This window comes from Oncorhynchus nerka, linkage group LG12 (genome assembly GCF_034236695.1).
Source record: "Oncorhynchus nerka isolate Pitt River linkage group LG12, Oner_Uvic_2.0, whole genome shotgun sequence".
In the NCBI taxonomy this organism is placed as follows: Eukaryota; Metazoa; Chordata; class Actinopteri; order Salmoniformes; family Salmonidae; genus Oncorhynchus; species Oncorhynchus nerka.
This window is the reverse complement of record NC_088407.1, coordinates 21,069,937-21,097,821: the sequence shown is the minus strand read 5'-3', so window position 1 is coordinate 21,097,821 and position 27,885 is coordinate 21,069,937. Positions and strand designations below refer to the sequence as shown.

Genomic DNA, 27,885 nt, shown 5'->3' with positions numbered 1-27,885 from the left:
GAACAGGTTAATCCAGGTGAAATCCACTTCAATCAGTGTAGATGAAGGGGAGAAGACAGGTTAAAGAAGGATTTTTAAGCCTTGAGACAATTGAGACATGGGTTGTGTATGTGTGCCACGCAGAGGGTGAACTGGCAAGACTACCGATTTAAGTACCTTTGAACGGGGTCTGGTAGTATGTGCCAGACACACTGGTTTGTTTCAAGAACTCTATTGCTGCTGGGTTTTTCACGTAGAACAGTTTCCCTTGTGTATCAAGAATGGTCAAAAACGCTTTCTCTGTATACTGAGATATATATATATATATATATATATATATGCAGGCCTTGCTAGCTAACCTAATTTGTGCCACTGCCCACAAAGGAAATGGACATCTTCAGCCACCCCCTCCCTTCATACACACACAGCTCTTCTCACCTCTCACTGTCACACTGCTGCTTAGGAGAGCATGTCAAAACCACAGTCAGCAAGCTAAGTAACTAACTCCTACCAGGGGTTTGGTTGTTGACTTGTTCATTAGACAGCTGAAGCTCAGTCTCAGCCGGCAGCTAGCCACATAACTGACATATCTATAAGCGACTATTTACCAGTTGTGCACTCGATCATTCTCTGAGGGACTGTTCTTGTTCATTTGGGTGACACGGCAGGACTCGATGGACGGTTTAAAAAAGGCCTTTTTTCCGGCATCTCACAAACAGTGTCAGCAGCGTCTCTAGACTATTTTCCTACTGAGCTGACGAGGAGCTGGGGTAGTTTTTTTTCTTCACATCTCATGCCCTCAGCCTGTGCCTGAGTGTATTGCCTAACTGTGTGTTAATAACACTAAACTACCTACTACATAACACTGAGAGTTGCAGTTGGAACATTGTGTTCCAAAGTTAATGTCCAGTGTCCCCTACAGTTCCTGTGGCTTTGAAACAAGTAGGGCTTTTTGTCAGAATTAAAAAGCTACAGATGCTTCAAAGAGAAACAGAGTAAATTAGCATGTCCTGGTTATCTCAAGTCAACTTCCTCTTTCTGTAAAAGGAGTGGACACAGAAACTGTGGGAAGGAGTAGGTGACGATTTTACATTACATTTAAGTCATTTAGCAGACGCTCTTATCCAGAGCGACTTACAAATTGGTGCATTCACCTTATGACATCCAGTGGAACAGTAGTGCATCTAAATCTTTTAAGGGGGGGGGTGAGAGGGATTACTTTATCCTATCCTAGGTATTCCTTAAAGAGGTGGGGTTTCAGGTGTCTCCGGAAGGTGGTGATTGACTCCGCTGTCCTGGCGTCGTGAGGGAGTTTGTTCCACCATTGGGGGGCCAGAGCAGCGAACAGTTTTGACTGGGCTGAGCGGGAACTGTACTTCCTCAGTGGTAGGGAGGCGAGCAGGCCAGAGGTGGATGAACGCAGTGCCCTTGTTTGGGTGTAGGGCCTGATCAGAGCCTGGAGGTACTGAGGTGCCGTTCCCCTCACAGCTCCGTAGGCAAGCACCATGGTCTTGTAGCGGATGCGAGCTTCAACTGGAAGCCAGTGGAGAGAGCGGAGGAGCGGGGTGACGTGAGAGAACTTGGGAAGGTTGAACACCAGACGGGCTGCGGCGTTCTGGATGAGTTGTAGGGGTTTAATGGCACAGGCAGGGAGCCCAGCCAACAGCGAGTTGCAGTAATCCAGACGGGAGATGACGAGTGCCTGGATTAGGACCTGCGCCGCTTCCTGTGTGAGGCAGGGTCGTACTCTGCGGATGTTGTAGAGCATGAACCTACAGGAACGGGCCACCGCCTTGATGTTAGTTGAGAACGACAGGGTGTTGTCCAGGATCACGCCAAGGTTCTTAGCGCTCTGGGAGGAGGACACAATGGAGTTGTCAACCGTGATGGCGAGATCATGGAACGGGCAGTCCTTCCCCGGGAGGAAGAGCAGCTCCGTCTTGCCGAGGTTCAGCTTGAGGTGGTGATCCGTCATCCACACTGATATGTCTGCCAGACATGCAGAGATGCGATTCGCCACCTGGTCATCAGAAGGGGGAAAGGAGAAGATTAATTGTGTGTCGTCTGCATAGCAATGATAGGAGAGACCATGTGAGGTTATGACTAGTTATGACAGCTAGCCTACTTCAGCAGTACTGTATCATTTGAATTATTTTAGTCAATAAGATTCCTGCTACGTAAGCTTAACTTTCTGAACATTCGAGACGTGTAGTCCACTTGTCATTCCAATCTCCTTTGCATTAGCGTAGCCTCTTCTGTAGCCTGTCAACTATGTGTCTGTCTATCCCTGTTCTCTCCTCTCTGCACAGACCATACAAACGCTCCACACCGCGTGGCCGCGGCCACTCTAATCTGGTGGTCCCAGCGCGCACGACCCACGTGGAGTTCCAGGTCTCCGGTAGCCTCTGGAACTGCCGATCTGCGGCCAACAAGGCAGAGTTCATCTCAGCCTATGCCTCCCTCCAGTCCCTCGACTTCTTGGCACTGACGGAAACATGGATCACCACAGATAACACTGCTACTCCTACTGCTCTCTCTTCGTCCGCCCACGTGTTCTCGTACACCCCGAGAGCTTCTGGTCAGCGGGGTGGTGGCACCGGGATCCTCATCTCTCCCAAGTGGTCATTCTCTCTTTCTCCCCTTACCCATCTGTCTATCGCCTCCTTTGAATTCCATGCTGTCACAGTTACCAGCCCTTTCAAGCTTAACATCCTTATCATTTATCGCCCTCCAGGTTCCTCGGAGAGTTCATCAATGAGCTTGATGCCTTGATAAGCTCCTTTCCTGAGGACGGCTCACCTCTCACAGTTCTGGGCGACTTTAACCTCCCCACGTCTACCTTTGACTCATTCCTCTCTGCCTCCTTCTTTCCACTCCTCTCCTCTTTTGACCTCACCCTCTCACCTTCCCCCTCTACTCACAAGGCAGGCAATACGCTCGACCTCATCTTTACTAGATGCTGTTCTTCCACTAACCTCACTGCAACTCCCCTCCAAGTCTCCGACCACTACCTTGTATCCTTTTCCCTCTTGCTCTCATCCAACACTTCCCACACTGCCCCTACTCGGATGGTATTGCGCCGTCCCAATCTTCGCTCTCTCTCCCCCGCTACTCTCTCCTCTTCCATCCTATCATCTCTTCCCTCTGCTCAAACCTTCTCCAACCTATCTCCTGATTCTGCCTCCTCAACCCTCCTCTCCTCCCTTTCTGCATCCCTTGATTCTCTATGTCCCCTATCCTCCAGGCCGGCTCGGTCCTTCCCTCCTGCTCCGTGGCTCGACGACTCATTGCGAGCTCACAGAACAGGGCTCCGGGCAGCCGAGCGGAAATGGAGGAAAACTTCGCCTCCCTGCGGACCTGGCATCCTTTCACTCCCTCCTCTCTACATTTTCCTCTTCTGTCTCTGCTGCTAAAGCCACTTTCTACCACTCTAAAGTCCAAGCATCTGCCTCTAACCCTAGGAAGCTCTTTGCCACCTTCTCCTCCCTCCTGAATCCTCCTCCCCCTCCCCCCCCTCCTCCCTCTCTGCAGATGACTTCGTCAACCATTTTGAAAAGAAGGTCGACGACATCCGATCCTCGTTTGCTAAGTCAAACGACACCGCTGGTTCTGCTCACACTGCCCTACCCTGTGCTCTGACCTCTTTCTCCCCTCTCTCTCCAGATGAAATCTCGCGTCTTGTGACGGCCGGCCGCCCAACAACCTGCCCGCTTGACCCTATTCCCTCCTCTCTTCTCCAGACCATTTCCGGAGACCTTCTCCCTTACCTCACCTCACTCATCAACTCATCCCTGACCGCTGGCTACGTCCCTTCTGTCTTCAAGAGAGCGAGAGTAGGAGCGACCTGTCAGGTAGGACGCAATCCAAGCGTGGGCCGCGCCGGAGATGCCCAACTCGGAGAGGGTGGAGAGGAGGATCTGATGGTTCACAGTATCGAAGGCAGCCGATAGGTCTAGAAGGATGAGAGCAGAGGAGAGAGAGTTAGCTTTAGCAGTGCGGAGCGCCTCCGTGATACAGAGAAGAGCAGTCTCAGTTGAATGACTAGTCTTGAAACCTGACTGATTAGGATCAAGAAGGTCATTCTGAGAGAGATAGCGGGAGAGCTGGCCAAGGACGGCACGTTCAAGAGTTTTGGAGAGAAAAGAAAGAAGGGATACTGGTCTGTAGTTGTTGACATCGGAGGGATCGAGTGTAGGTTTTTTCAGAAGGGGTGCAACTCTCGCTCTCTTGAAGACGGAAGGGACGTAGCCAGCGGTCAGGGATGAGTTGATGAGCGAGGTGAGGTAAGGGAGAAGGTCTCCGGAAATGGTCTGGAGAAGAGAGGAGGGGATAGGGTCAAGCGGGCAGGTTGTTGGGCGGCCGGCCGTCACAAGACGCGAGATTTCATCTGGACGTTAGCTAGCTGGCTAGCTGCAGGGCAGTGTAGACTGCGTTAGGACGACGAAATACGATAATACGCAATTATCTATGATACAAAGACGGCTATGTAGCTAGCTAAGAAGAAATTGCTAAGATTAGACAAATCAAACCGTTGCTAATCGGTAGACGGTGGACTAGCTAACGGTGGACGTTAGCTAGCTGGCTAGCTGCAGGGCAGTGTAGACTGCTTTAGGACGACGAAATACGATAATTACGCAATTATCTATGATACAAAGACGGCTATGTAGCTAGCTAAGAAGAAATTGCTAAGATTAGACAAATCAAACCGTTGTACTATAATGAAATGTAATGAAATGTAATACTACCTGCGGACCGAGTGCAGATGCGACCGCTCGCTCCAACCCGGAAGTACAAAATGCCATGAAGTACAAAATATCAAGTAAGTAACCTAGATTTACAAAATGTACTCAGGCTTAACGTGTCCTAACTACAGGCAGTTAGGAAAGCTAAGGCTAGCTTTTTCAAACAGAAATGTGCATCCTGTAGCACAACTCCAAAAAGTTCTGGGACACTGTGAAGTCCATGGAGAATAAGAGCACCTCCTCCCAGCTGCCCACTGCACTGAGGCTAGGCAAACCTGTCACCACCGATAAATCCACTATTATTGAGTATTTCAATAAGTATTTTTCTATGGCCGACCATGCTTTCCACCTGGCTACCCCTACACCGTTCAACTGCCCTGCACCCCCGATAAATCCACTATTATTGAGTATTTCAATAAGTATTTTTCTATGGCCGACCATGCTTTCCACCTGGCTACCCCTACCCTGGTCAACTGCCCTGCACCCCCGATAAATCCACTATTATTGAGTATTTCAATAAGTATTTTTCTATGGCCGACCATGCTTTCCACCTGGCTAACCCTACCCTGTTCAACTGCCCTGCACCCCCACAGCAACTCGCCCAAGCCTCCCCATTTCTCCTTCTCCCAAATCCAAACAACTGATGTTCTGAAAGAGCTGCAAAATCTGGACCACTACAAATCAGCTGAGCTAGACAATCTGGACCCTCTCTTTCTAAAATGATCTGCCGAAATTGTTGCAACACCTATTACTAGCCTGTTCAACCTCTCATTCGTATTGTCTGAGATTCCCAAAGATTGGAAAGCTGCCACGATCATCCCCCTCTTCAAAGGGGGAGACACTCTAGACCCAAACTGCTACAGACCTATATCTATCCTACCCTTTCTAAGGTACGAAAGCCAAGTTAACCAACAGATTACCTACCATTGCGAATCCCACCGTACCTTCTCCGCTGTGCAATCTGGTTTCAGAGCTGGTCATGGGTGCACCTCAGCCATGCTCAAGGTCCTAAATGATATCATAACCGCCATCGATAAGAGACATTACTGTGCAGCCGTATTCATCGACCTGGCCAAGGCCTTCGACTCTGTCAATCACCACATTCTTATCGACAGACTCCACAGCCTTGGTTTCTCTAATGACTGCCTGGCCTGGTTCACCAACTACTTCTCTGATAGAGTTCAGTGTGTCAAATCGGAGGGCCTGGTGTCCGGACCTCTAGCAGTCTCTATGGGGGTGCCACAGGGTTCAATTCTCGGGCTGATTCAATTCTCTGTATATATATCAATGATGTCGTTCTTGCTGCTGGTGATTCTCGGATCCATGTCTACGCAGACGACACCATTCTGTATACTTCTGGCCTTTCTTTGGACACTGTATTAGCTAACCTCCAGACGAGCTTCAATGCCATACAACTCTCCTTCCGTGGCCTCCAACTGCTCTTAAATGCTAGTTTCATTGGAATTTCATAATTCCTATTAATTATACATTCATTAAATCACTCAGTCTATTTTATAAGAATTTGTAAGATTCATATTTGCATAAAATAGACAGAGACCAGTCTTATAAAAATGAGATAATAGTATTTATTCTCGGAGCGCGCTGCCATGTAACCATGAACAACAGTTTATATACAAAATATAACGTCATAGGTTATAAAATGTTCTTCCTCCTATCAACCAGGACCCAACAAAAGTTGAAAAGTTTATTCCCACCTCTTCGCTCTCTCACTCCAGACACACAGTTAAATCAAGATAAAACTTCTGAAGTTTTCATCCATCACCATTCAGCAGACAGTTCCAGCTAATGGAAAACCTAAGAAAACACACACTGCCTTATCTAAACATCCCAGAACTAAATTGAGTCGGTTCAACCATAAGTTAACGACCCTATTTGCTTACATAAATGGAATGGTATTTATTTTATTTAATTACCCACAGTTTCATGCTCCACAATCCCTTCCTTATAAATTAATATTATTAATCAGATATAATAAAACAGAGTAGAGTTTAATTAGTTATAGTTCTATTTAAAATGTAGATATTGTTTAGTCATTATTCATAAAATTCCTAACAGCTAGTAAAACTAAATTCATGCTCTTCAACCGATCGCTGCCCGCACCTGCCTGCCCGTCCAGCATCACTACTCTGGAGGATTCTGACTTAGAATATGTGCACAACTACAAATACCTAGGTGTCTGGTTAGACTGTAAACTCTCCTTCCAGACTCACATTAAGCATCTCCAATCCAAAATGAAATCTAGAATCGGCTTCCTATTTCGCAAAACAAGGCATTCTTCACTCATGCTGCCAAACATACCCTTGTAAAACTGACTATCCTGTCGATCCCTGATTTCGGTGATGTCATTTACAAAATAGACTCCAACATTCTACTCAGCAAACTGGATGCAGTCTATCACAGTGCCATCTGTTTTGTCATCAAAGCACCATATACTACCCACCACTGTGACCTGTATGCTCTCGTTGGCTGGCCCTCACTTCATATTCGTCGCCAAACCCACTGGCTCCAGGTCATCTATAAGTCTTTGCTAGGTAAAGCCCCGCCTTATCTCTGCTCACAGGTCACCATAGTAGCACCCACACGTAGCACGTGCTCTGCTGACCAGTTCTCTGCTGACCAGTTCTCTGCTGACAATGACTGGAACGAATTGCAAAAATATCTGAAGCTGGAGAATCATATCTCTCTCACTAACTTTAAGCACCAGCAGTCTGAGCAGCTCACAGATCACTGCACTTGTAAATAGCCCATCTGTAAATAGCCAATCCAACTACCCCATCCCCATACTGCATTTATTTATCTTGCTCCTTTGCACCCCAGTATCTCTACTTGCACATTCATCTTCTGCACATCTATCACTCCAGTGTTTAATTGGTATATTGTAATTACTTCGCCACAATGGCCTATTTATTGCCTTACCTCCCTTATCTTACCTCATTTGTACACACTGTATATAGACGTTTTCTACTGTATTATTGACTGTATGTTTGTTTATTCCACGTGTAACTCTGTGTTGTTGTATGTGTCGAACTGTTTCGCTTTATCTTGGCCAGGTCGCAGTTGTAAATGAGAACTTGTTCTCAACTAGACTACCTGGTTTAAAAGTGAAACGATAATAATAAAAAATAAACAGAGTAACACACAGATCAAGGGGTTCTCCATTCTGTCCTGACGATGATCTCTGAACTACAGTTGTTCTGACAAACCCCTCTACTTCCGAAATGATAATTATTTCACACATCTTTACCGTCACACAGAGAAATAGAGAGAAGCATTCTACAGAAATGTACAAAGACTGTGAAAAAAAGAGTAATAGTTGCTGGTGAGTTTATTTTCTGACAAACATCTTGTGATTAGCGACATGGACTCACACTGGTTCCTTCCTCTTTATTGGATAAAAGGAGGGTGAAAGGAGAATAGATACCTGAGATGAGATCAGAGCTTGCATCTGGATGTCAGATTGTGCAGATGGTTGTTTCATCGTTGCACCCACAATGCACAGAAAGATATATAGATAGATAGAAATCCTTTACTGAGTGTAGGCTGTCGTGGAAAATCGGTTCAAATATGACGCTTATAAGAACTGGTGAATTCAATAATATACTTTTTAATACAACGTATTGCAAGCCGGAGTGGTCCGCGGAACACACACCTTTTTCAGAGCACTCGCTCTGATTTATACACATACAACATATCAGTCCATCCCACATGCAAATGAAGTTACATCCCAATCCGTGCATCCTGCTTGTTCAGCCCAATAACGCCCATATCTGCTTTCTGTCAGATTATAATGATGACAAGACCCTTGCTTTTTCCCTGCACTCAGCTTAATGCATTCTCCTGTTTGTGTGTTATCTAGGGTCAGCAGACTATGTGTCTCCTCTGTTTTTAGCGTGTCCAGCTATACTAAAAATACCATACATTCCTCTATGCTATAGGCTTGCTTTGTTCCTGCACTTAGCTCAATGAGGTCCTTTGTATGTGTGTCTTTATCTCGGATCAGCAGACTATGTGTCTCCTCTGTCATTCCTTCAGCATCTCCATGTAATCCATCAGTTGGTCATTTGGCTGACCCCCTCCTTTATATATCCCTCTGACCTTGGTATGTCCAGCTGTCCTGGCGCCTATGTGTCGCCTTCTCTTCATGTGGTTGTCTAAGATCCGCAGACTATGTGTCTCCATTTTTAGTGTTTCCAGCTGTCCTATACATCTATGGCCTCCTCTGGTCTCCTCTCCTATACAATAGACAATGTATTTTATCAGAATGGCAAATGCACTCTATAAGTGTATCTCTCTCTTGTGTTACAGTATTTATGTTCCTCCAGATATGTACATCATTTCTCCCATATGGCCAACCTACAAGCCTAGGGTGCTAACCTCAGTTGTTCCTCTGCCCACAAATAGACATCTAAACCCCCACCTCCTTACCCCTCCTCACCCCCTCTCTTCACACACACACACTACTGCTAAGTAGTAGCCACATTCAGCCACCTAACTCCATCATTACTCAGACAGTTTTGTTTTGAGGGATACGTTTAGTTAAATACTGACCACATAGATATGTATTTTTTATTGTGTTGTTTATGTGCTGTGTATCAGGTTAATTGTTCATTTATTGTGCGTGTGTGTGTGTGTGTTGTTTAGTGTGTGTGTACGTCAGGCATACACATGCATACACATGCATTACCACAAACCAGAGATGGGAGGAGTTTCTGGGTAACTGGGTACACGAATCCAAACATTTTAGCATTTGCCCATTTTTTCCAACAGTTTACCTCTAAATATCTGAATGTGTATTTTTGTAGAGTGTAGAGTGTGTGACACTTGTACAACATGTAAAGGAGCAAACATAAATAGAGAGAGAAAGGTTACAGGGGAAAAGCAGTCAGACTTCACCTTTAGTGGGTACAGCCTGGTAAACATCTGGGGTTTCTTATCGCCCCCTTCAGGGACAGGCCTGTAACTACTCCACATTCTAGTGGATCACAATATAGAAACTAATATGGTCATTGGTCACATAGTAACAGCATAAGCCCTCAGTCTACTGGGTCTGCCCTCTTATTCCTTCCTCTCTCCATCTCATCATAATAGTACAGACATGGAACACTTCTGTATGGGTTCATATCAGTGGAAGTCAATCTGAATGTGGTTTACAGAAGACTGACAGCACTATGGTGCATAGAGAGTTTGTTAGAAAGTGTTGCTTTACATGATAAGAAATGTATTGAAACGTTCAAGATGTAAATGCATTGATTCAACTCAGAAATACAGAGAGTAAAATGAATATGTCCTTAAAATCAAATGAAATGTATTTATATAGCCCTTCTTACATCAGCTCCCTTCTTACATCAAAGTACTGTACGGAAACCCAGCCTATAACCCCTTAATCAAGTTATATTTCAAAGCAATACAATGATGTAGGGAATCATCACCTTTTATTTGATATATGAGAATTCATACAAAACACAACATACCTTCTACATTTTAAGTTCCATAGTGGAACACTCATCTGGCTCCTATAACAGCTACTGGATCCATTTGACAAAATACATGTTGAAAATGTACAGTGGGGAGAACAAGTATTTGATACACTGCCGATTTTTGCAGGTTTTCCTACTTACAAAGCATGTAGAGGTGTGTAATTTTTATCATACACTTCAACTGTGTACACTTCAACTGTGAGAGACGGAATCTAAAACAAAAATCCTGAAAATCACATTTTAAGTAATTAATTAGCATTTTATTGCATGACACCTACCAACCAGTAAGAATTCCGGCTCTCACAGACCTGTTAGTTTTTCTTTAAGAAGCCCTCCTGTTCTCCACTCATTACCTGTATTAACTGCACCTGTTTGAACTCGTTACCTGTATAAAAGACACCTGTCCACACACTCAATCAAACAGACTCCAACCTCTCCACAATGGCCAAGACCAGAGAGATGTGTCAGGACATCAGGGATAAAATTGTAGACCTGCACAAGGCTGGGATGGGCTACAGGACAATAGGTAAGCAGCTTGGTGAGAAGGCAACAGCTGTTGGCGCAATTATTAGAAAATGGAAGAAGTTCAAGATGACGGTCAATCACCCTCGGTCTGGGGCTCCATGCAAGATCTCACCTCGTGGGGCATCAATGATCATGAGGAAGGTGAGGGATCAGCCCAGAACTACACGGCAGGACCTGGTCAATGACCTGAAGAGAGCTGGGACCACAGTCTCAAAGAAAACCATTAGTAACACACTACACGGCCATGGATTAAAATCCTGCAGCGCACGCAAGGTCCCCCTGCTCAAGCCAGCGCATTTCCAGGCCCGTCGGAAGTTTGCCAATGACCATCTGGATGATCCAGAGGAGGAATGGGAGAAGGTCATGTGGTCTGATGAGACAAAAATAGAGCTTTTTGGTCCAAACTCCACTCGCCGTGTTTGGAGGAAGAAGAAGGATTAGTACAACCCCAAGAACACCATCCCAACCGTGAAGCATGGAGGTGGAAACATCATTCTTTGGGGATGCTTTTCTGCAAAGGGGATAGGACGACTGCATCGTATTGAGGGGAGGATGGATGGGGCCATGTATCGTGAGCTCTTGGCCAACAACCTCCTTCCTTCAGTAAGAGCATTGAAGATGGGTCATGGCTGGGTCTTCCAGCATGACAACGACCCGAAACACACAGCCAGGGCAACTAAGGAGTGGCTCCGTAAGAAGCATCTCAAGGTCCTGGAGTGGCCTAGCCAGGCTCCAGACCTGAACCCAATAGAAAATCTTTGGAGGGAGCTGAAAGTCCGTATTGCCCAGCGACAGCCCCGAAACCTGAAGGATCTGGAGAAGGTCTGTATGGAGGAGTGGGACAAAATCGCTGCTGCATTGTGTGCAAACCTGGTCAAGAACTACAGGAAATGTATGATCTCTGTAATTGCAAACAAAGCTTTCTGTACCAAATATTAAGTTCTGCTTTTCTGATGTATCAAATACTTATGTTATGCAATAAAATGCAAATTAATTACTTAAAAATCATACAATGTGATTTTCTGGATTTTTGTTTTAGATTCCGTTTCTCACAGTTGAAGTGTACCTATGATAGAAATTACACACCTCTACATGCTTTGTAAGTAGGAAAACCTGCAAAATCGGCAGTGTATCAAATACTTGTTCTGCCCACTGTATATCTGCTGTAAAGCATTTTTTTCTTTATTATTTTGGTTAGGCCAGGGTGTGACAAGGGGTGGTTTGTTTAGTTTTGTATTGTCTAGAGTTTTTGTATATCTATGGGGTTTTGGTTTGTCTAGGTAGTTATATGTCTATGGTTGCCTAGATTGGTTTTCAATCAGAGGCAGCTGGGAATATGGGAACCATATTTAGGCAGCCATATTCCTTGGGTAATTCGTGCTTGATTGTCTGTTTAGTTGCTTGTGTCAGCACTATTATTATATAGCTTCACGTTTGTTTTGTTGTTTTTGTATAGTTCGTTCATTGTTCTTCATTTCATTAAAGAAGATGTATTCTCATCACGCTGCGCCTTGGTCTCATCGCTATAACGAACGTGACAGAATCACCCACCAAACAAGGACCAAGCAGCATGAATGGGAGGAACATTGCTTGATGGAAAAATGGACCCTGGAGAAGGATGAGTGGGTAACAACCTGAGAGGAGATAGAGAGGTGGTCGATCGATCCAGAGAGAGTGCCAGTGCCCGCCTGGGATTCTATGGAACAGTGCGAGGAGGGATACAGGAGAATGGAGGAACGCCGACGATATAAGGGTACATGGCTAGCACGGAAGCCCGAGAGGCAGCCCCAAGAGTTGTTTTGGGGGGCACACAAGGAGATTTGCTGAGTAAGGTAGGAGACCTGAGCCAATGAGTGGGTAACAACCTGGGAGGAGATAGAGAGGTGGTCGATCGATCCAGAGAGAGTGCCAGTGCCCGCCTGGGATTCTATGGAACAGTGCGAGGAGGGATACAGGAGAATGGAGGAACGCCGACGATATAAGGGTACACGGCTAGCACGGAAGCCCGAGAGGCAGCCCCAAGAGTTGTTTTGGGGGGCACACAAGGAGATTTGCTGAGTAAGGTAGGAGACCTGAGCCAATTTCTCGTGCTTACTGTGGGGAGTGTGTTGCTGGTCAGGCACCGTGTTATGCGGTGGAACGCACGGTGTCTCCAGTGCTCATAGAATGGGCATACAGCCAGGAAGGAGGGTGCCGGCTCAGCGCTCCTGCTCTCCAGTGTACCTCCTTGGACCAGGATATCCTGCGCCGGCTCTGCGTACTGTGAGTCTGCACAGCCCTGTGCGTCTTGTGCCAGCGCCCTGCATTTGCAGGGCAAGTATAAACATCCAGCCAGGATGGGTTGTGTCAGTCTCTACACTCCAGACCTCCAGTGCGCCTCCACAGCCCAGTACGTCCTGTGCCTGCTCCCCGCACTCACCCTGAGATGCGTCTCCCCAACCCAGTACCACCAGTGCCAACACCACGCACCAGGCTTCCTGTGCGTCTCCAGAGCCCTGTATGCCCTATTCCTCCTCCCCGCACTCGCCCTGAGGTGCGTGTCTCCAACCCGGTACCACCAGTGCCGGCACCACGCACCAGGCATCCAGTGCATCTCCAGGGTCCAGTACTCCCTGTTCCTGCTCCTCGCACTCGCCCTGAGGTGCGTGTCCTCAGCCCGATACCACCAGTGCCGGCACCACGCACTAAGCCTACAGTGCGCCTCGCCAGGCCAGAGAGTCCGGCGACAGTACCCAGTCCAGAGCGTCCGGCGACAGTACCCAGTCCAGAGCGTCCGGCGACAGTATCTAGTCCAGAGCGTCCGGCGGAACCTCCCACGACGGGCCACAGTCCGGAACCCTCCAGTCCGGATCTGCCAGAGTCTCCCTCCAGTCCTTAGGCGCCACTCACTCCAAACTCGACCATCAGTCCAGTGGGCCGAGTCAGAAGTGGAGCGGGGTCCACGTCCCTCACCAGAAACGCCACCGCGGAGTAATGCCTGCCCAGACCCTCCCATATAGGTTTAGGTTTGTAGTCGGGAGTCCGCACCTTTGGGGGGGGGGGGGTACTGTCACGCCATGACCTCAGTATTCTTTGTTTTCTTTCTTATTTTGGTTAGTTCAGGGTGTGACAAGGGGTGGTTCGTTTAGTTTTTGTATTGTCTAGGGTTTTTTGTATAGTTCGTTCAGTGTTCTTCGTTTCATTAAAGATGTATTCTCATTACGCTGCGCCTTGTTCTCATCGCTATAACGAACGTGACAGACGTAGATGTAGAAAGTAAACTGCATAGTGGCTCAATTTCCAGAACAACTAAGAGCGTTGAAGCATGAGGCTCAACTTCTTCTTTGTTTTGGTCCGGTGGCTACCGGACTGTGAACACGTGAAGTGAACCCGTGCATATGGGCAGATACTGTCTGTGACTGTGAGAGTGAAGTCCTGCATCTCGCTCATCTCAATATCTGCAGTGATACTCTTGGCAACGTAATTTCACTGAGTCTACCTTTAATATAAAAATAAGTGTTAAAACTGCATTAAGTAAAAAAAAAAAATGTTTTTACTGCATTACGTGTTCCATCTTAACTGTTATAGTAGGTTGACCAACCAGGTATAAACACATCTTTAGTATTTTAAATTAGAATAAAAAACAGAAAGGATTCAAGTACTGAATATATACACCTGCATTTAAAAAGCATGACGGTATTTAAAATACAACACATTTGACTTTTAATTGTAAAAAATGCACTACACTCTTGTTTAATTAACAAACTGAAATAAAGAGGTAAGTGTAATATAAAAAAATCTACATCAATCAACAATAACAAAGGGAAGCTTACAAGCTGAAAACGTCAACTTACAAAATCATAAAATTCAGCATTTGTGAAATTCCATTCAGTGATATTAAACTCAGTAAAACACTATCATATGTCAATGGTAAAAACTTTACAATCATAAAAGTGGTTGTTCAGCTTACAGTTCGTACTGTAATGATCACACTAAGGATTCGTTCTGTTCGATGACATCATCACATGGTATCTGGTCTTGAGGAGATTTGACTGTTGAACACAAACCTACAGGAAAAAAATGGATGGAAAATATCATTAGAGAGAAACTGATCCAACTGCTCTTTCAACTGTACACAGCTATAAAATGTAAACAATCAGAGAGCATGACATATAGAAGGAGAGTATCCAGCTGGATAAACTGGTTGTTGAACATAATAAACGGCTCTCTATCCACTGGATGTGTACCAAACTCACTAAAAGTGGCAGTAATAAAGCCTCTCTTGAAAAAGCCAAACCTTGACCCAGAAAATATAAAAAACTATTGGCCTATATCGAATCTTTCATTCCTCTCAAAAATTGTAGAAAAGGCTGTTGCGCAGCAACTCACTGCCTTCCTGAGGACAAACAATGTATATGAAATGCTTCAGTCTGGTTTTAGACCCCATCATAGCACTGAGACGGCACTTGTGAAGGTGGTAAATTACATTTTAATGGCATCGGACCGAGGCTCTGCATCTGTCCTCGTGCTCCTAGACCTTAGTGCTGCTTTTGATACAATCGATCACCACATTCTTTTGGAGAGATTGGAAACCCAAATTGGTCTACACGGACAAGTTCTGGCCTGGTTTAGATCTTATCTGTCGGAAAGATATCAGTTTGTCTCTGTGAATGGTTTGTCCTCTGACAAATCAACTGCAAATTTCGGTGTTCCTCAAGGTTCCGTTTTAGGACCACTATTGTTTTCACTATATAGTTTACCTCTTGGGGATGTCATTCGAAAACATAATGTTAACTTTCACTGCTATGTGGATGACACACAGCTGTACATTTCAATGAAACATGGCGAAGCCCCAAAATTGCCCTCGCTAGAAGCATGTGTTTCAGACATAAGGAAGTGGATGGCTGCAAACTTTCTACTTTTAAACTCGGACAAAACAGAGATGCTTGTTCTAGGTCCCAAGAAACAAAGAGATCTTCTGTTGAATCTGACAATTAATCTTAATGGTTGTACAGTCGTCTCAAAATAAAACTGTGAAGGACCTCGGCGTTACTCTGGACCCTGATCTCTCTTTTGAAGAACATATCAAGACCATTTCAAGGACAGCTTTTTTCCATCTACGTAACATTGCAAAAATCAGAAACTTTCTGTCCAAAGATTATGCAGAAAAAATAATCCATGCTTTTGTCACTTCTAGGTTAGACTACTGCAATGCTCTACTTTCCGGCTACCCGGATAAAGCACTAAATAAACTTCAGTTAGTGCTAAATACGGCTGCTAGAATCCTGACTAGAACCAAAAAATTTGATCATATTACTCCAGTGCTAGCCTCTCTACACTGGCTTCCTGTCAAAGCAAGGGCTGATTTCAAGGTTTTACTGCTAACCTACAAAGCATTACATGGGCTTGCTCCTACCTATCTCTCTGATTTGGTCCTGCCGTACATACCTACACGTACGCTACGGTCACAAGACGCAGGCCTCCTAATTGTCCCTAGAATTTCTAAGCAAACAGCTGGAGGCAGGGCTTTCTCCTATAGAGCTCCATTTTTATGGAACGGTCTGCCTACCCATGTCAGAGACGCAAACTCGGTCTCAACCTTTAAGTCTTTACTGAAGACTCATCTCTTCAGTGGGTCATATGATTGAGTGTAGTCTGGCCCAGGAGTGGGAAGGTGAACGGAAAGGCTCTGGAGCAACGAACCGCCCTTGCTGTCTCTGCCTGGCCGGTTCCCCTCTTTCCACTGGGATTCTCTGCCTCTAACCCTATTACAGGGGCTGAGTCACTGGCTTACTGGGGCTCTCTCATGCTGTCCCTGGAGGGGGTGCGTCACCTGAGTGGGTTGATTCACTGTTGTGGTCATCCTTTCTGGGTTGGCGCCCCCCCCCCCCCCCCCCCTTGGGTTGTGCCGTGGCGGAGATCTTTGTGGGCTATACTCAGCCTTGTCTCAGGATGGTAAGTTGGTGGTTGAAGATATCCCTCTAGTGGTGTGGGGGCTCTGCTTTGGCAAAGTGGGTGGGGTTATATCCTTCCTGTTTGGCCCTGTCCGGGGGTGTCCTCGGATGGGGCCACAGTGTCTCCTGACCCCTCCTGTCTCAGCCTCCAGTATTTATGCTGCAGTAGTTTATGTGTCGGGGGGCTAGGGTCAGTTTGTTATATCTGGAGTACTTCTCCTGTCCTATTCGGTGTCCTGTGTGAATCTAAGTGTGTGTTCTCTAATTCTCTCCTTTTCTCTTTCTTTCTCTCTCTCGGAGGACCTGAGCCCTAGGACCATGCCCCAGGACTACCTGACATGATGACTCCTTGCTGTCCCCAGTCCACCTGGCCATGCTGCTGCTCCAGTTTCAACTGTTCTGCCTTATTATTATTTGACCATGCTGGTCATTTATGAACATTTTAACATCTTGGCCATGTTCTGTTATAATCTCCACCCGGCACAGCCAGAAGAGGACTGGCCACCCCACATAGCCTGGTTCCTCTCTAGGTTTCTTCCTAGGTTTTGGCCTTTCTAGGGAGTTTTTCCTAGCCACCGTGCTTCTACACCTGCATTGCTTGCTGTTTGGGGTTTTAGGCTGGGTTTCTGTACAGCACTTTGAGATATCAGCTGATGTACGAAGGGCTATATAAATACATTTGATTTGTTTTAAATACACTGAAATAAAGTTCTCACCTCGAGCCCTGCAGCATTTCACCGTCAGCACGATGGACACCAGTAGAAAGGGAGACACCACCAGTAGACCACACAGCAGCCTGGTCAGAGAGATGGAGACAATGGAACCTGGAGGGACTTGAAAAACACATGTTTACCATCAAGGTTATATATCTTTCAGATTATAGAGCATGAAAAGAAAGTAGGATGGCCGTCTTTTGACAATTTAGTTGAGAGATCATATTTTCAAGAGGAGTGGAAATCCAAAACATATATTAACATGAACACTTAAATCACATTATAGTGTGTCTGACAGACTGGGACACTACATTATAATTCCTGTCTTTGTACCACTTATAACTCCAGATTTACACTCATAGAATCCTTCATCTGAACACATCAGATGCATCTGTCTCTCATTCTCGATGAGTGTTCCAGGGTTTGGAAATCAGTCTTGGTTTAGCATTTGTTCAAATGTTAAATGTACATTGGTCAAGTCACAGAGTCTCCTTCAGTCACAGATGGACAGGACTCTCCAGCTGACAAGGTAAAATAATATATACATAATACTGCCCCTAAACAAGGCAGTCATCACTCACAATACATCAACATCTTAAAAGCTTAATTTTACTTGCCTAGAAATGCAAAAATCATTCAGTTCACAGAATTGAACATATTACATTATACATGCATTTATGAAAGATTAGTGAATGTTGTACAATAGACGTACCATTTACTGTTAAGTTGACAGCATTACTGTTCTCTCCTGATCCAGACTCACACCAGAACACTCCACTGTACCGTTCAATGATGTGATGGTGCAGGTGGATTCTGGGTATTGATCTCAGGTAGATGGACACTCTGACCGCCATGCTGTTCTGTATGTCTCTTCAGTCTCCATCCAGTAGAGTTCCCCTTCAGCTCACAGCTCAGTGAGAGTACTTTGAGTAAAGTGTTGAGTTGTGTTGGGATTTACTGTAAGAGACACTGAAGGCTGCAGATCTGAAACAAAGAGAGACAGAGTCAAACCTATAGTTATATAGACACATGAGGGTGACTTAAAGATGATTTAATACAGTTTAAATGCAGTTAGTTACCTCCTGACCAGAGAAACTGAGGTTCACTGTAGAGTGTATCATAGACTGGGTCTCCTCTCCCAGCTCTACACACATATCCTCCTGTGGGAGTAGGACCAGCAGGGATCAGAGTGTAGAGTCTTCACTAGTCACATTGTCAGATAGGGGCTGTAGAGAGTAAGACTTGTCTGATAGGGTAGGGTAACCCAGCTCTGTAGGGAACAGTCCTGTACCAGGAGAACCTCCAGCCTGTAGAGAAAAATGTCAATGGACAGCTCAGAGTTCAGTAGTCTCCAGCGTTCAGCCACTGAGGAGAGATACAGGACAGGTTGAGCACAGTAGATCTGTGATTTGATAGAGGACAGGTTTCAGTTTTCAATACTTTCAGTTTTAGCAATAATTATAGTTACCAATGTAGATGTTTACATGATTATATATACTTACCAGACACAGTCAGTTGTACAGCATCACTGGTCTTGGAGAACTTGTTTCCCTTTACACCCTCACAGGTATATGAACCACTGTTATACCAGTAGACAGGACTGATTCTGTACTCAGGCTTTGTGTTAAAGGGGATCACTACCAGACTATTCTTATACCATCTGTAGTTCCAGTCAGAGTCTCCTCCTCCCTGTATGTCACATCTCATAGTAACAGTCTCTCCACTGAATATCTGGGTCCAGTTGGGTTGGAGGGTCAGAATTCAGCAACAAACCTCTCTGCATAGACACAACACAGACAACTAACTGAATAAATAGTTGCACAATTTGAATGTATTAATTTATCAATAGGTCTACTCATGAATATAGCTTCAAGTTAGCTATAATTGTTGTGATACAATGAGCAGACAAAATATTATACCCTATGGTTACTCTCTATCCACACTAACAGCCATTTATCATAAAACTCACCAGTAATGTTTATCTGGACTGGGTCACTGTAAAGGGTGTAGTTTGAGACTGGGTCTCCTCTCCCAGCTCTGCACCAGTACTGTCCTCCATCAGAGACCCTGACCCAGCTGAGTGTGTCAGGAGTATCCAGAGGTTGTGGTTACTGGTGTAGAGTCTGGTCTGTGTCTGTACCAGTAAAACTTCCATCCAGGAGACTCTACAGTACAGCTCAATGTCACACTGTTTCCTGTGAATATACTCTCTCTGTCTGAAGTCAGTGTGGTCTTTGGCTGATAGTCTGTTGGTATGTGAATAGGTTTGAATGGTAAGATAACAACAACAACAGCAGAGAACATGGTCAGACCAGTAACTCTGACTGATGGTGAGGGTGTCTCCTGTTATAGTACTACAGACTGGGACACTACATTATAATTCCTGTCTTTGTACCACTTATAACTCCAGTACAGTCAGACCCTACTGAACACATCAGAGCAACTGTCTCTTCGGGAACACAGGGTTTGTATCTACAGTTCAGTTGAGCATAGTGCAAATCAGTTAGAGCATTGGACAAGTAACCGAAATGTTGCAAGATCGAATCCCCGAGCTGACAAGGTAAAATTATGTCATTCTGCCCCTGAACAAGGCAGTGAACCCACGGTTCCTAGGCCATCATTGAAAATAATATATTTTTCTTAACTGACTTGCCTAGTTAAATAAAGGGAAAATAAAAATATAAAAATAGATTAGGGTACAGTTCAGTAGAGCACAGTACAATAGAGTAGGTTACAGTTCAGTAGAGCACAGTACAATAGAGTAGGGTACAGTTCAGTAGAGCACAGTACAATAGAGTAGGGTACAGTTCAGTAGAGTACAGTACAATAGAGTAGGGTACAGTTCAGTAGAGCACAGTACAATAGAGTAGGTTACAGTTCAGTAGAGCACAGTACAATAGAGTAGGGTACAGTTCAGTAGAGCACAGTACAATAGAGTAGGGTACAGTTCAGTAGAGTACAGTACAATAGAGTAGGGTACAGTTCAGTAGAGCACAGTACAATAGAGTAGGGTACAGTTCAGTAGAGTACAGTACAATAGAGTAGGGTACAGTTCAGTAGAGTACAGTACAGTACAATAGAGTAGGGTACAGTTCAGTAGAGTACAGTACAATAGAGTAGGGTACTTTACACTAGAGTAGGGTACAGTTCAGTAGAGTACAGTACAATAGAGTAGGGTACAGTACACTAGAGGGGGTACAGTACACTAGAGTACAGTACCATAGAGTAGGGTACAGTTCAGTAGAGTACAGTACAGTAGAGTAGGGTACAGTATACTAGAGTAGGGTACAGTTCAGTAGAGTAGGGTACAGTTCAGTAGAGCACAGTACAGTAGGGTACAGTTCAGTAGAGTACAGTACAGTAGAGTAGGGTACAGTATACTAGAGTAGGGTACAGTTCAGTAGAGTAGGGTACAGTTCAGTAGAGCACAGTACAGTAGGGTACAGTTCAGTAGAGCACAGTACAGTACAGTAGGGTACAGTACAGTAGAGTAGGGTACAGTTCAGTAGAGCACAATACAATAGAGTAGGGTACAGTTCAATAGAGCACAGTACAGTAGGGTACAGTTCAGTAGAGTACAGTACAGTTCAGTAGAGTACAGTAACAGAGAGTAGGGTACAGTTGAGTAGAGCACAGTACAGTACAGTAGGGTAGGGTACAGTTCAGTAGAGCACAGTACAGTAGGGTACAGTTCAGTAGAGCACAGTACAGTACAGTAGGGTACAGTACAGTAGAGTAGGGTACAGTTCAGTAGAGCACAGTACAATAGAGTAGGGTACAGTTCAGTAGAGCACAGTACAAAGGAGTAGGGTACAGTACAGAAGAGTAGGGTACAGCACAGTAGAACATAGCACAATAGAGTAGGGTAAAGTTTAGGAGAACACAGTACAATACATTCAAGTAGCGTACAGTTCAGTAGAGAAAAATGTAATGGATTAGGGTACAGTTCAGTAGAGCACAGTGCAATAGAGTAAGGTACAGTTCAGTTGAGCACAGTAGAATAGGGTAGAGTACAGTAGAGCACAGTGCAATACAGTAGGGTATAGTTCACTAGAGCACAGTGCAATAGAGTAGGGTATAGTAATGTAGGGTAGAGCACAGTACAGTAGAGCACTGTGCAATATAGTTGGCTACAGTAGAGTTGGGAAGAGCTGTGAAAATAATGCACAAAACATCTGGATACCTGCCTGGTAATTCAGCTGATGCTGTAACATTGTGATAAAACTATATTTTACATATGTTGACTCCATTCAGTTAGAATTTACAGTGTATATATCTGTATTTAGAATAACCCTCATTGGCTCTGGATTTACAAAATTCAGATTGAAGACAAACAGTGAGCTCACCAGTGATGATGATGGAGAGATTAAATCTGAGATAGGACTTCTGACACTCATTTATATAAACTGTCCAATCCATGAGTACAACCGACCCACTCTTATCAGCAGGACGGGTAAGGACTGACATATCGGATTGTTAATCAAGCAAAGATGGTTTTTCATCCTTAGGTAAATTATGTAAAGATATGTACTCACCAGTGACGATGATGGGGAGAGAAAAGCTGTGATTTGACATCTGGGGCCGACCTCTCCTCCTCCCAACACAACTGTACTGACCAGCCTGGTCAGGGAGAGAGAGGGTGTTTTTCCTGGTCTTAATGAGAAGCTCTTCATTGTTTCTGAACCAGCGGTACGTCCAGTCTGTGTTGTCTGATATGTCACACTGCAGAGTGACTGTCTCTCCAGGGTAGAGGAGACCCTGTGGAGTGACTATCTTCACTGAGGCCGTGGGCAGAGCTGTGGAAACAGTTATATGAAGACAAATGCAGTCAGAGCAACAATCTTTCCAAAGTATGATCTGACTTCAGTAAGTAGTACAGTAACTACTACTACAGATCAGTAGAATACAGTTCAGTAGGGTACACTAGAGTAGGGTACAGTACAGTAGAGCACAGTTCTATAGAGTAGGGCACAGTTCAGAAGAACACAGTACACCACATTCAACTAGAGTACAGTAGAGCAGGGTACAGTTCAGTAGAGCACCACACAATAGAGTATGGTACAGTTCAGTAGAGTACATTACAGTAGTGCAGGGTACTGTACAGTACAGTACAACAGAGTAGGGTACAGTTCAGTAGAGCACAGTATTGTAGAGTAGGGTACAGTTCAGTAGAGTACTGTATTGTAGAGTAGGGTACAGTACAATAGAGCACAGTATGTAGAGTAGGGGACAGTTCAGTAGAGTACTGTATTGTAGAGTAGGGTACAGTACAGTACAATAGAGGAGAGTACAGTTCAGTAGAGTGCACTACAATAGAGTAGTATACAGTTCAGTAGAGTAGGTTACAGTACAGTAAGGAATAGTACAATAGAGTAGTGTACAGTTCAGTAGAGTAGGGTACAGTACAGTAGGGTATAGTACAATAGAGTAGGGTACAGATCAGCAGAACACCACATTCAACTACAGCACAGTAGAGCAGGGTACAATTCAGTAGAGCACAGTACAATAGAGTATGGTACAGTTCAGTATGGTACAGTTCAGTAGAGCACAGTGCAATAGAGTATGGTACAGTTCAGTAGAGCACAGTACAATAGAGTATGGTACAGTTCAGTAGAGCACAGTACAATAGAGTATGGTACACTTCAGTAGAGCACAGTGCAATAGAGTAGGGTACAGCACAGTACAATAGAGTAGGGTACAGTTCAGTAGAGTGCACTACAATAGAGTAGTGTACAGTTCAGTAGAGTAGGGTACAGTACAGTAGAGTATAGTACAATAGAGTACGGTACAATTCAATAGAGCACAGTACAATAGAGTATGGTACAGTTCAGTATGGTGCAGTTCAGTAGAGCACAGTACAATAGAGTAGGGTACAGTTCAGTAGAGCACAGTACAATAGAGTAGAGTACAGTTCAGTAGAGCACAGTACAATAGAATAGGGTACAGTTCAGTAGAGTGTTTTGGTCAAATTTATGTCAATGTTTGGGGTCTTGGAGGGTTGGAACCCTCCTGTTGTCTATTCATCTCAAAACTCTACTCTTTTTCCTGAAGTGTCCACTACCCACATAGTGGTCCTCTGTAACACAGTTGGTAGATTATGGCACATGCAACATTAACATGTAGATGTGCTGCCCGTGTTGTAACAGACACCATAATGGCACAGATACAAAGATGAAACCTCTATATAAATGTTTTTCTTTATGTTCAAACATGAAGTTTAGGAGTCAGTGTTTGGGACAGACTCCTCTCAATAGAAATACAGTGTGTATATAAACAATTACTCTGTACTAAACTCATTTAACAATATGTTTGTTACTGCTTTGGAGTTTGGAGACTTCACAGAACAACACTGTACCAATACTGTCCAAACACTGTACCAATACTGTCCCAACACTGTCCCAACACTGTACCAACACTGTACCAACACTGTACAAACACTGTCCCAACACTGTCCCAACACTGTCCCAACACTGTACCAACACTGTACCAATACTGTACCAACACTGTACAAACACTGTCCCAACACTGTACCAACACTGTACCAACACTGTACCAACTCTGTCCCAACACTGTACCAACACTGTACCAACACTGTACCAATACTGTACCAACACTGTACAAACACTGTCCCAACACTGTACCAACACTGTCCCAACACTGTACCCACTGTACCAACACTGTCCCAACACTGTACAACACTGTCCCAACACTGTACCAACACTGTACCAACACTGTCCCAACACTGTACCAATACTGTACCAACACTGTACAAACACTGTCCCAACACTGTACCAACACTGTCCCAACACTGTCCCAACACTGTACCAACACTGTACCAACACTGTAACAACACTGTCCCAACACTGTACCAACACTGTACCAACACTGTCCCAACACTGTACCAATACTGTACCAACACTGTACAAACACTGTCCCAACACTGTCCCAACACTGTACCAACACTGTCCCAACACTGTACCAACACTGTCCCAACACTGTCCCAACACTGTACCAACACTGTCCCAACACTGTACCAACACTGTCCCAACACTGTACCAATACTGTACCAACACTGTCCCAACACTGTACCAACACTGTCCCAACACTGTCCCAACACTGTACCAACACGGTACCAATACTGTACCAACACTGTACCAACACTGTACAAACACTGTCCCAACACTGTACCAACACTGTACCAACACTGTCCCAAAACTGTCCCAACACTGTACCAACACTGTACCAACACTGTCCCAACACTGTACCAATACTGTACCAACACTGTACAAACACTGTACCAACACTGTACAAACACTGTCCCAACACTGTACCAACACTGTACCAACACTGTCCCAACACTGTACCAATACTGTACCAACACCGTACAAACACCGTCCCAACACTGTCCCAACACTGTACCAACACTGTACAAACACTGTCCCAACACTGTACCAACACTGTCCCAACACTGTACCAACACTGTACCAATACTGTACCAACACTGTACAAACACTGTCCCAACACTGTACCATCACTGTACCAACACTGTACCAACTCTGTCCCAACACTGTACCAATACTGTACCAACACTGTACCAACACTGTACCAACACTGTACCAACACTGTCCCAACACTGTACCAACACTGTACCAACACTGTCCCAACACTGTACCAACACTGTCCCAACACTGTACCAACACTGTACCAACACTGTACCAATACTGTACCAACACTGTACAAACACTGTCCCAACACTGTACCAACACTGTCCCAACACTGTCCCAACACTGTACCAACACTGTACCAACACTGTAACAACACTGTCCCAACACTGTACCAACACTGTACCAACACTGTCCCAACACTGTACCAATACTGTACCAACACTGTACAAACACTGTCCCAACACTGTCCCAACACTGTACCAACACTGTCCCAACACTGTCCCAACACTGTACCACACTGTCCCAACACTGTCCCAACACTGTACCAACACTGTCCCAACACTGTACCAATACTGTACCAACACTGTCCCAACACTGTACCAACACTGTCCCAACACTGTCCCAACACTGTACCAACACTGTACCAATACTGTACCAACACTGTACCAACACTGTACAAACACTGTCCCAACACTGTACCAACACTGTACCAACACTGTCCCAAAACTGTCCCAACACTGTACCAACACTGTACCAACACTGTCCCAACACTGTACCAATACTGTACCAACACTGTACAAACACTGTACCAACACTGTACAAACACTGTCCCAACACTGTACCAACACTGTACCAACACTGCCCCAACACTGTACCAATACTGTACCAACACCGTACAAACACTGTCCCAACACTGTCCCAACACTGTACCAACACTGTACAAACACTGTCCCAACACTGTACCAACACTGTCCCAACACTGTACCAACACTGTACCAATACTGTACCAACACTGTACAAACACTGTCCCAACACTGTACCAACACTGTCCCAACACTGTCCCAACACTGTAACAATACTGTCCCAACACTGTCCCAACACTGTAACAATACTGTCCCAACACTGTAACAATACTGTCCCAACACTGTACCAACACTGTCCCAACACTGTCCAAATACTTTAACTGAGAATTCTGACACAATATAAATAGTGTCCATCTTTATGACAAAAACACAAAGTAACTCACCTTTTACAGTGAGAGTGACAGGATCACTTGGTTGTGAAGATGTTTATTTTTTATTTTTTATTTCACCTTTATTTAACCAGGTAGGCTAGTTGAGAACAAGTTCTCATTTGCAACTGCGACCTGGCCAAGATAAAGTAGCAGTGTGAACAGACAACAGTAGAGAGTTACACATGGAATAAACAATTAACAAGTCAATAACACAGTAGAAAAAAAAATGGGCAGTCTATATACAATGTGTGCAAAAGGCAATGAGGAGAGTAGGGTAATACAATTTTGCAGATTAACACTGGGGTGATAAATGATCAGATGGTCATGTACAGGTAGAGATATTGGTGTGCAAAAGAGCAGAAAAGTAAATAAAAAATTTAAAAAAACAGTATAAAAACAGTATGGGAATGAGGTAGGTGAAATGGGTGGGCTATTTACAATAGACTATGTACAGCTGCAGCGAGGTTAGCTGCTCGGATAGCTGATGTTTGAAGTTGGTGAGGGAGAGAAAAGTCTCAACTTCAGATAGGGTACAGTTCAGTTCAGTCACAGGCAGCAGAGTACTGGAACGAAGAATACAAATGAGGTGTTGGCTTTAGGGATGATCAGTGAGATACACCTGCTGGAGCGTACAGTACGGATGGGTGTTGCCATATTAGTGACCAGTGAACTGAGATAAGGCGGAGCTTTACCTAGCATGGACTTGTAGATGACCTGTAGCCAGTGGGTCTGGCGACGAATATGTAGAGGGCCAGCCGACTAGAGCATACAGTGGTGGTGGGTGGTATAAGGTTCTTTGGTGACAAAACGGATGGCACTATGATAGACTGCATCCAGTTTGTGGGTCTAGACACTCTGTTCCCTTCACACCAGTACCGATCCTGGTCAGACTCAGCAGCTCTACTGATGGTGTGAGTGTCTCCTGTTATAGTATGTCTGACAGACTTGGACACTACATTATAATTCCAGTCTTTGTTCCACTGATAGTTCCATCTACTGTCATACGTCACTGAAAACATTAGAGTGACTTTCTCTCCAGTGTATGCAGGGTTTGGCTTCACAGTCAGAGTAGTTTTGGGAAGAGCTGTGAAAATAATGCACAAAACATCTGGATACCTGTCTGGTAATTCAGCTGATGCTGTAACATTGTGATATAAGTATATTTTACATATGTTGACTCCATTCAGTTAGAATTTACATAAATGTATATAAAGACAAACGCAGTCAGAGCAACAATCTTTCCAAAGTAGGATCTGGCTTCAGTAAGTAGTACGGTAACTATTATTTTAGACATATAAACTATATATGCAAAAGTATGTGGACACCCTTTCAAATTAGGATTCGGCTTTTTCAGCAACACCCGTTGCTGACATGTGTATAAAATCAAGCACACAGCCATGCACTCTCCATAGACAAACATTGGCAGTAGATTGGCCTTACTGAAGAGCTCAGTGACTTTCAATGTGACACCGTCATAGAATGCCACCTGTCTAACAAGTCAGTTTGTCAGATTTCTACCATGCTAGAGCTAACTGTAGTCAACTGTAAGTGTTGTTATTGTGAAGTGGAAACGTCTAGGAGCAACAACGGCTGCAATATGGTAGGCCACACAAGCGCACAGAACGGGACCGCCGAGTGCTGAAGTGCGGAGCGTGTAAAAATGGTCTGTCCTCCGTTGAAACACTAACTACTACATTCCAAACTGCTTCTAGAAGCAAACTCAGCACAATAAATGTTTGTCGGGAGCTTCATGATATGGGTTTCCATGGTAGAGAAGCTGCACACAAGCATAATATAACCAATACAATAGAGCAGG

At 44.7% G+C, this 27,885-nt stretch overlaps 3 protein-coding genes and 1 long non-coding RNA gene across 10 annotated transcripts in view; 2 read left to right on the top strand and 2 right to left on the bottom strand.

Moving 5' to 3' along the window:
- The window catches only part of LOC115118803 (C-type lectin domain family 4 member F-like), a 94,058-nt gene extending 76,660 nt beyond the window's left edge, over positions 1 to 17,398 (top strand). The window contains exon 9 of the mRNA XM_065025386.1: positions 16,978 to 17,398. Within this exon, the coding sequence (XP_064881458.1) occupies positions 16,978 to 16,984 (7 nt within the window). The 3' untranslated portion in view covers positions 16,985 to 17,398. The remainder of the gene's footprint in view (positions 1 to 16,977) is intronic.
- The window catches only part of LOC135574291 (uncharacterized), a 237,640-nt gene that overhangs the window by 166,777 nt on the left and 42,978 nt on the right, over positions 1 to 27,885 (top strand). The window lies entirely within an intron of this gene.
- The window catches only part of LOC115118802 (Fc receptor-like protein 5), an 83,011-nt gene that overhangs the window by 35,984 nt on the left and 19,142 nt on the right, over positions 1 to 27,885 (bottom strand). For 6 of the 7 annotated variants that reach the window (XM_065025376.1, XM_065025378.1, XM_065025379.1 and 3 more), the window contains one exon: positions 21,926 to 22,186. The exons of the other annotated variant lie outside the window; for it this stretch is intronic. In XM_065025376.1, the coding sequence (XP_064881448.1) occupies positions 21,926 to 22,186 (261 nt within the window). The remainder of the gene's footprint in view (positions 1 to 21,925; positions 22,187 to 27,885) is intronic. 7 annotated transcript variants of the gene reach the window in all.
- LOC115137934 (basement membrane-specific heparan sulfate proteoglycan core protein-like) overlaps positions 14,261 to 27,885 on the bottom strand; it is an 83,076-nt gene continuing 69,451 nt past the window's right edge. Inside the window, exons 19-20 of the mRNA XM_065025375.1 lie at positions 17,394 to 17,510; positions 14,261 to 14,790 (exon numbers count right to left, since the gene is read on the bottom strand). Of these exons, the coding sequence (XP_064881447.1) occupies positions 14,711 to 14,790; positions 17,394 to 17,510 (197 nt within the window). The 3' untranslated portion in view covers positions 14,261 to 14,710. The remainder of the gene's footprint in view (positions 14,791 to 17,393; positions 17,511 to 27,885) is intronic.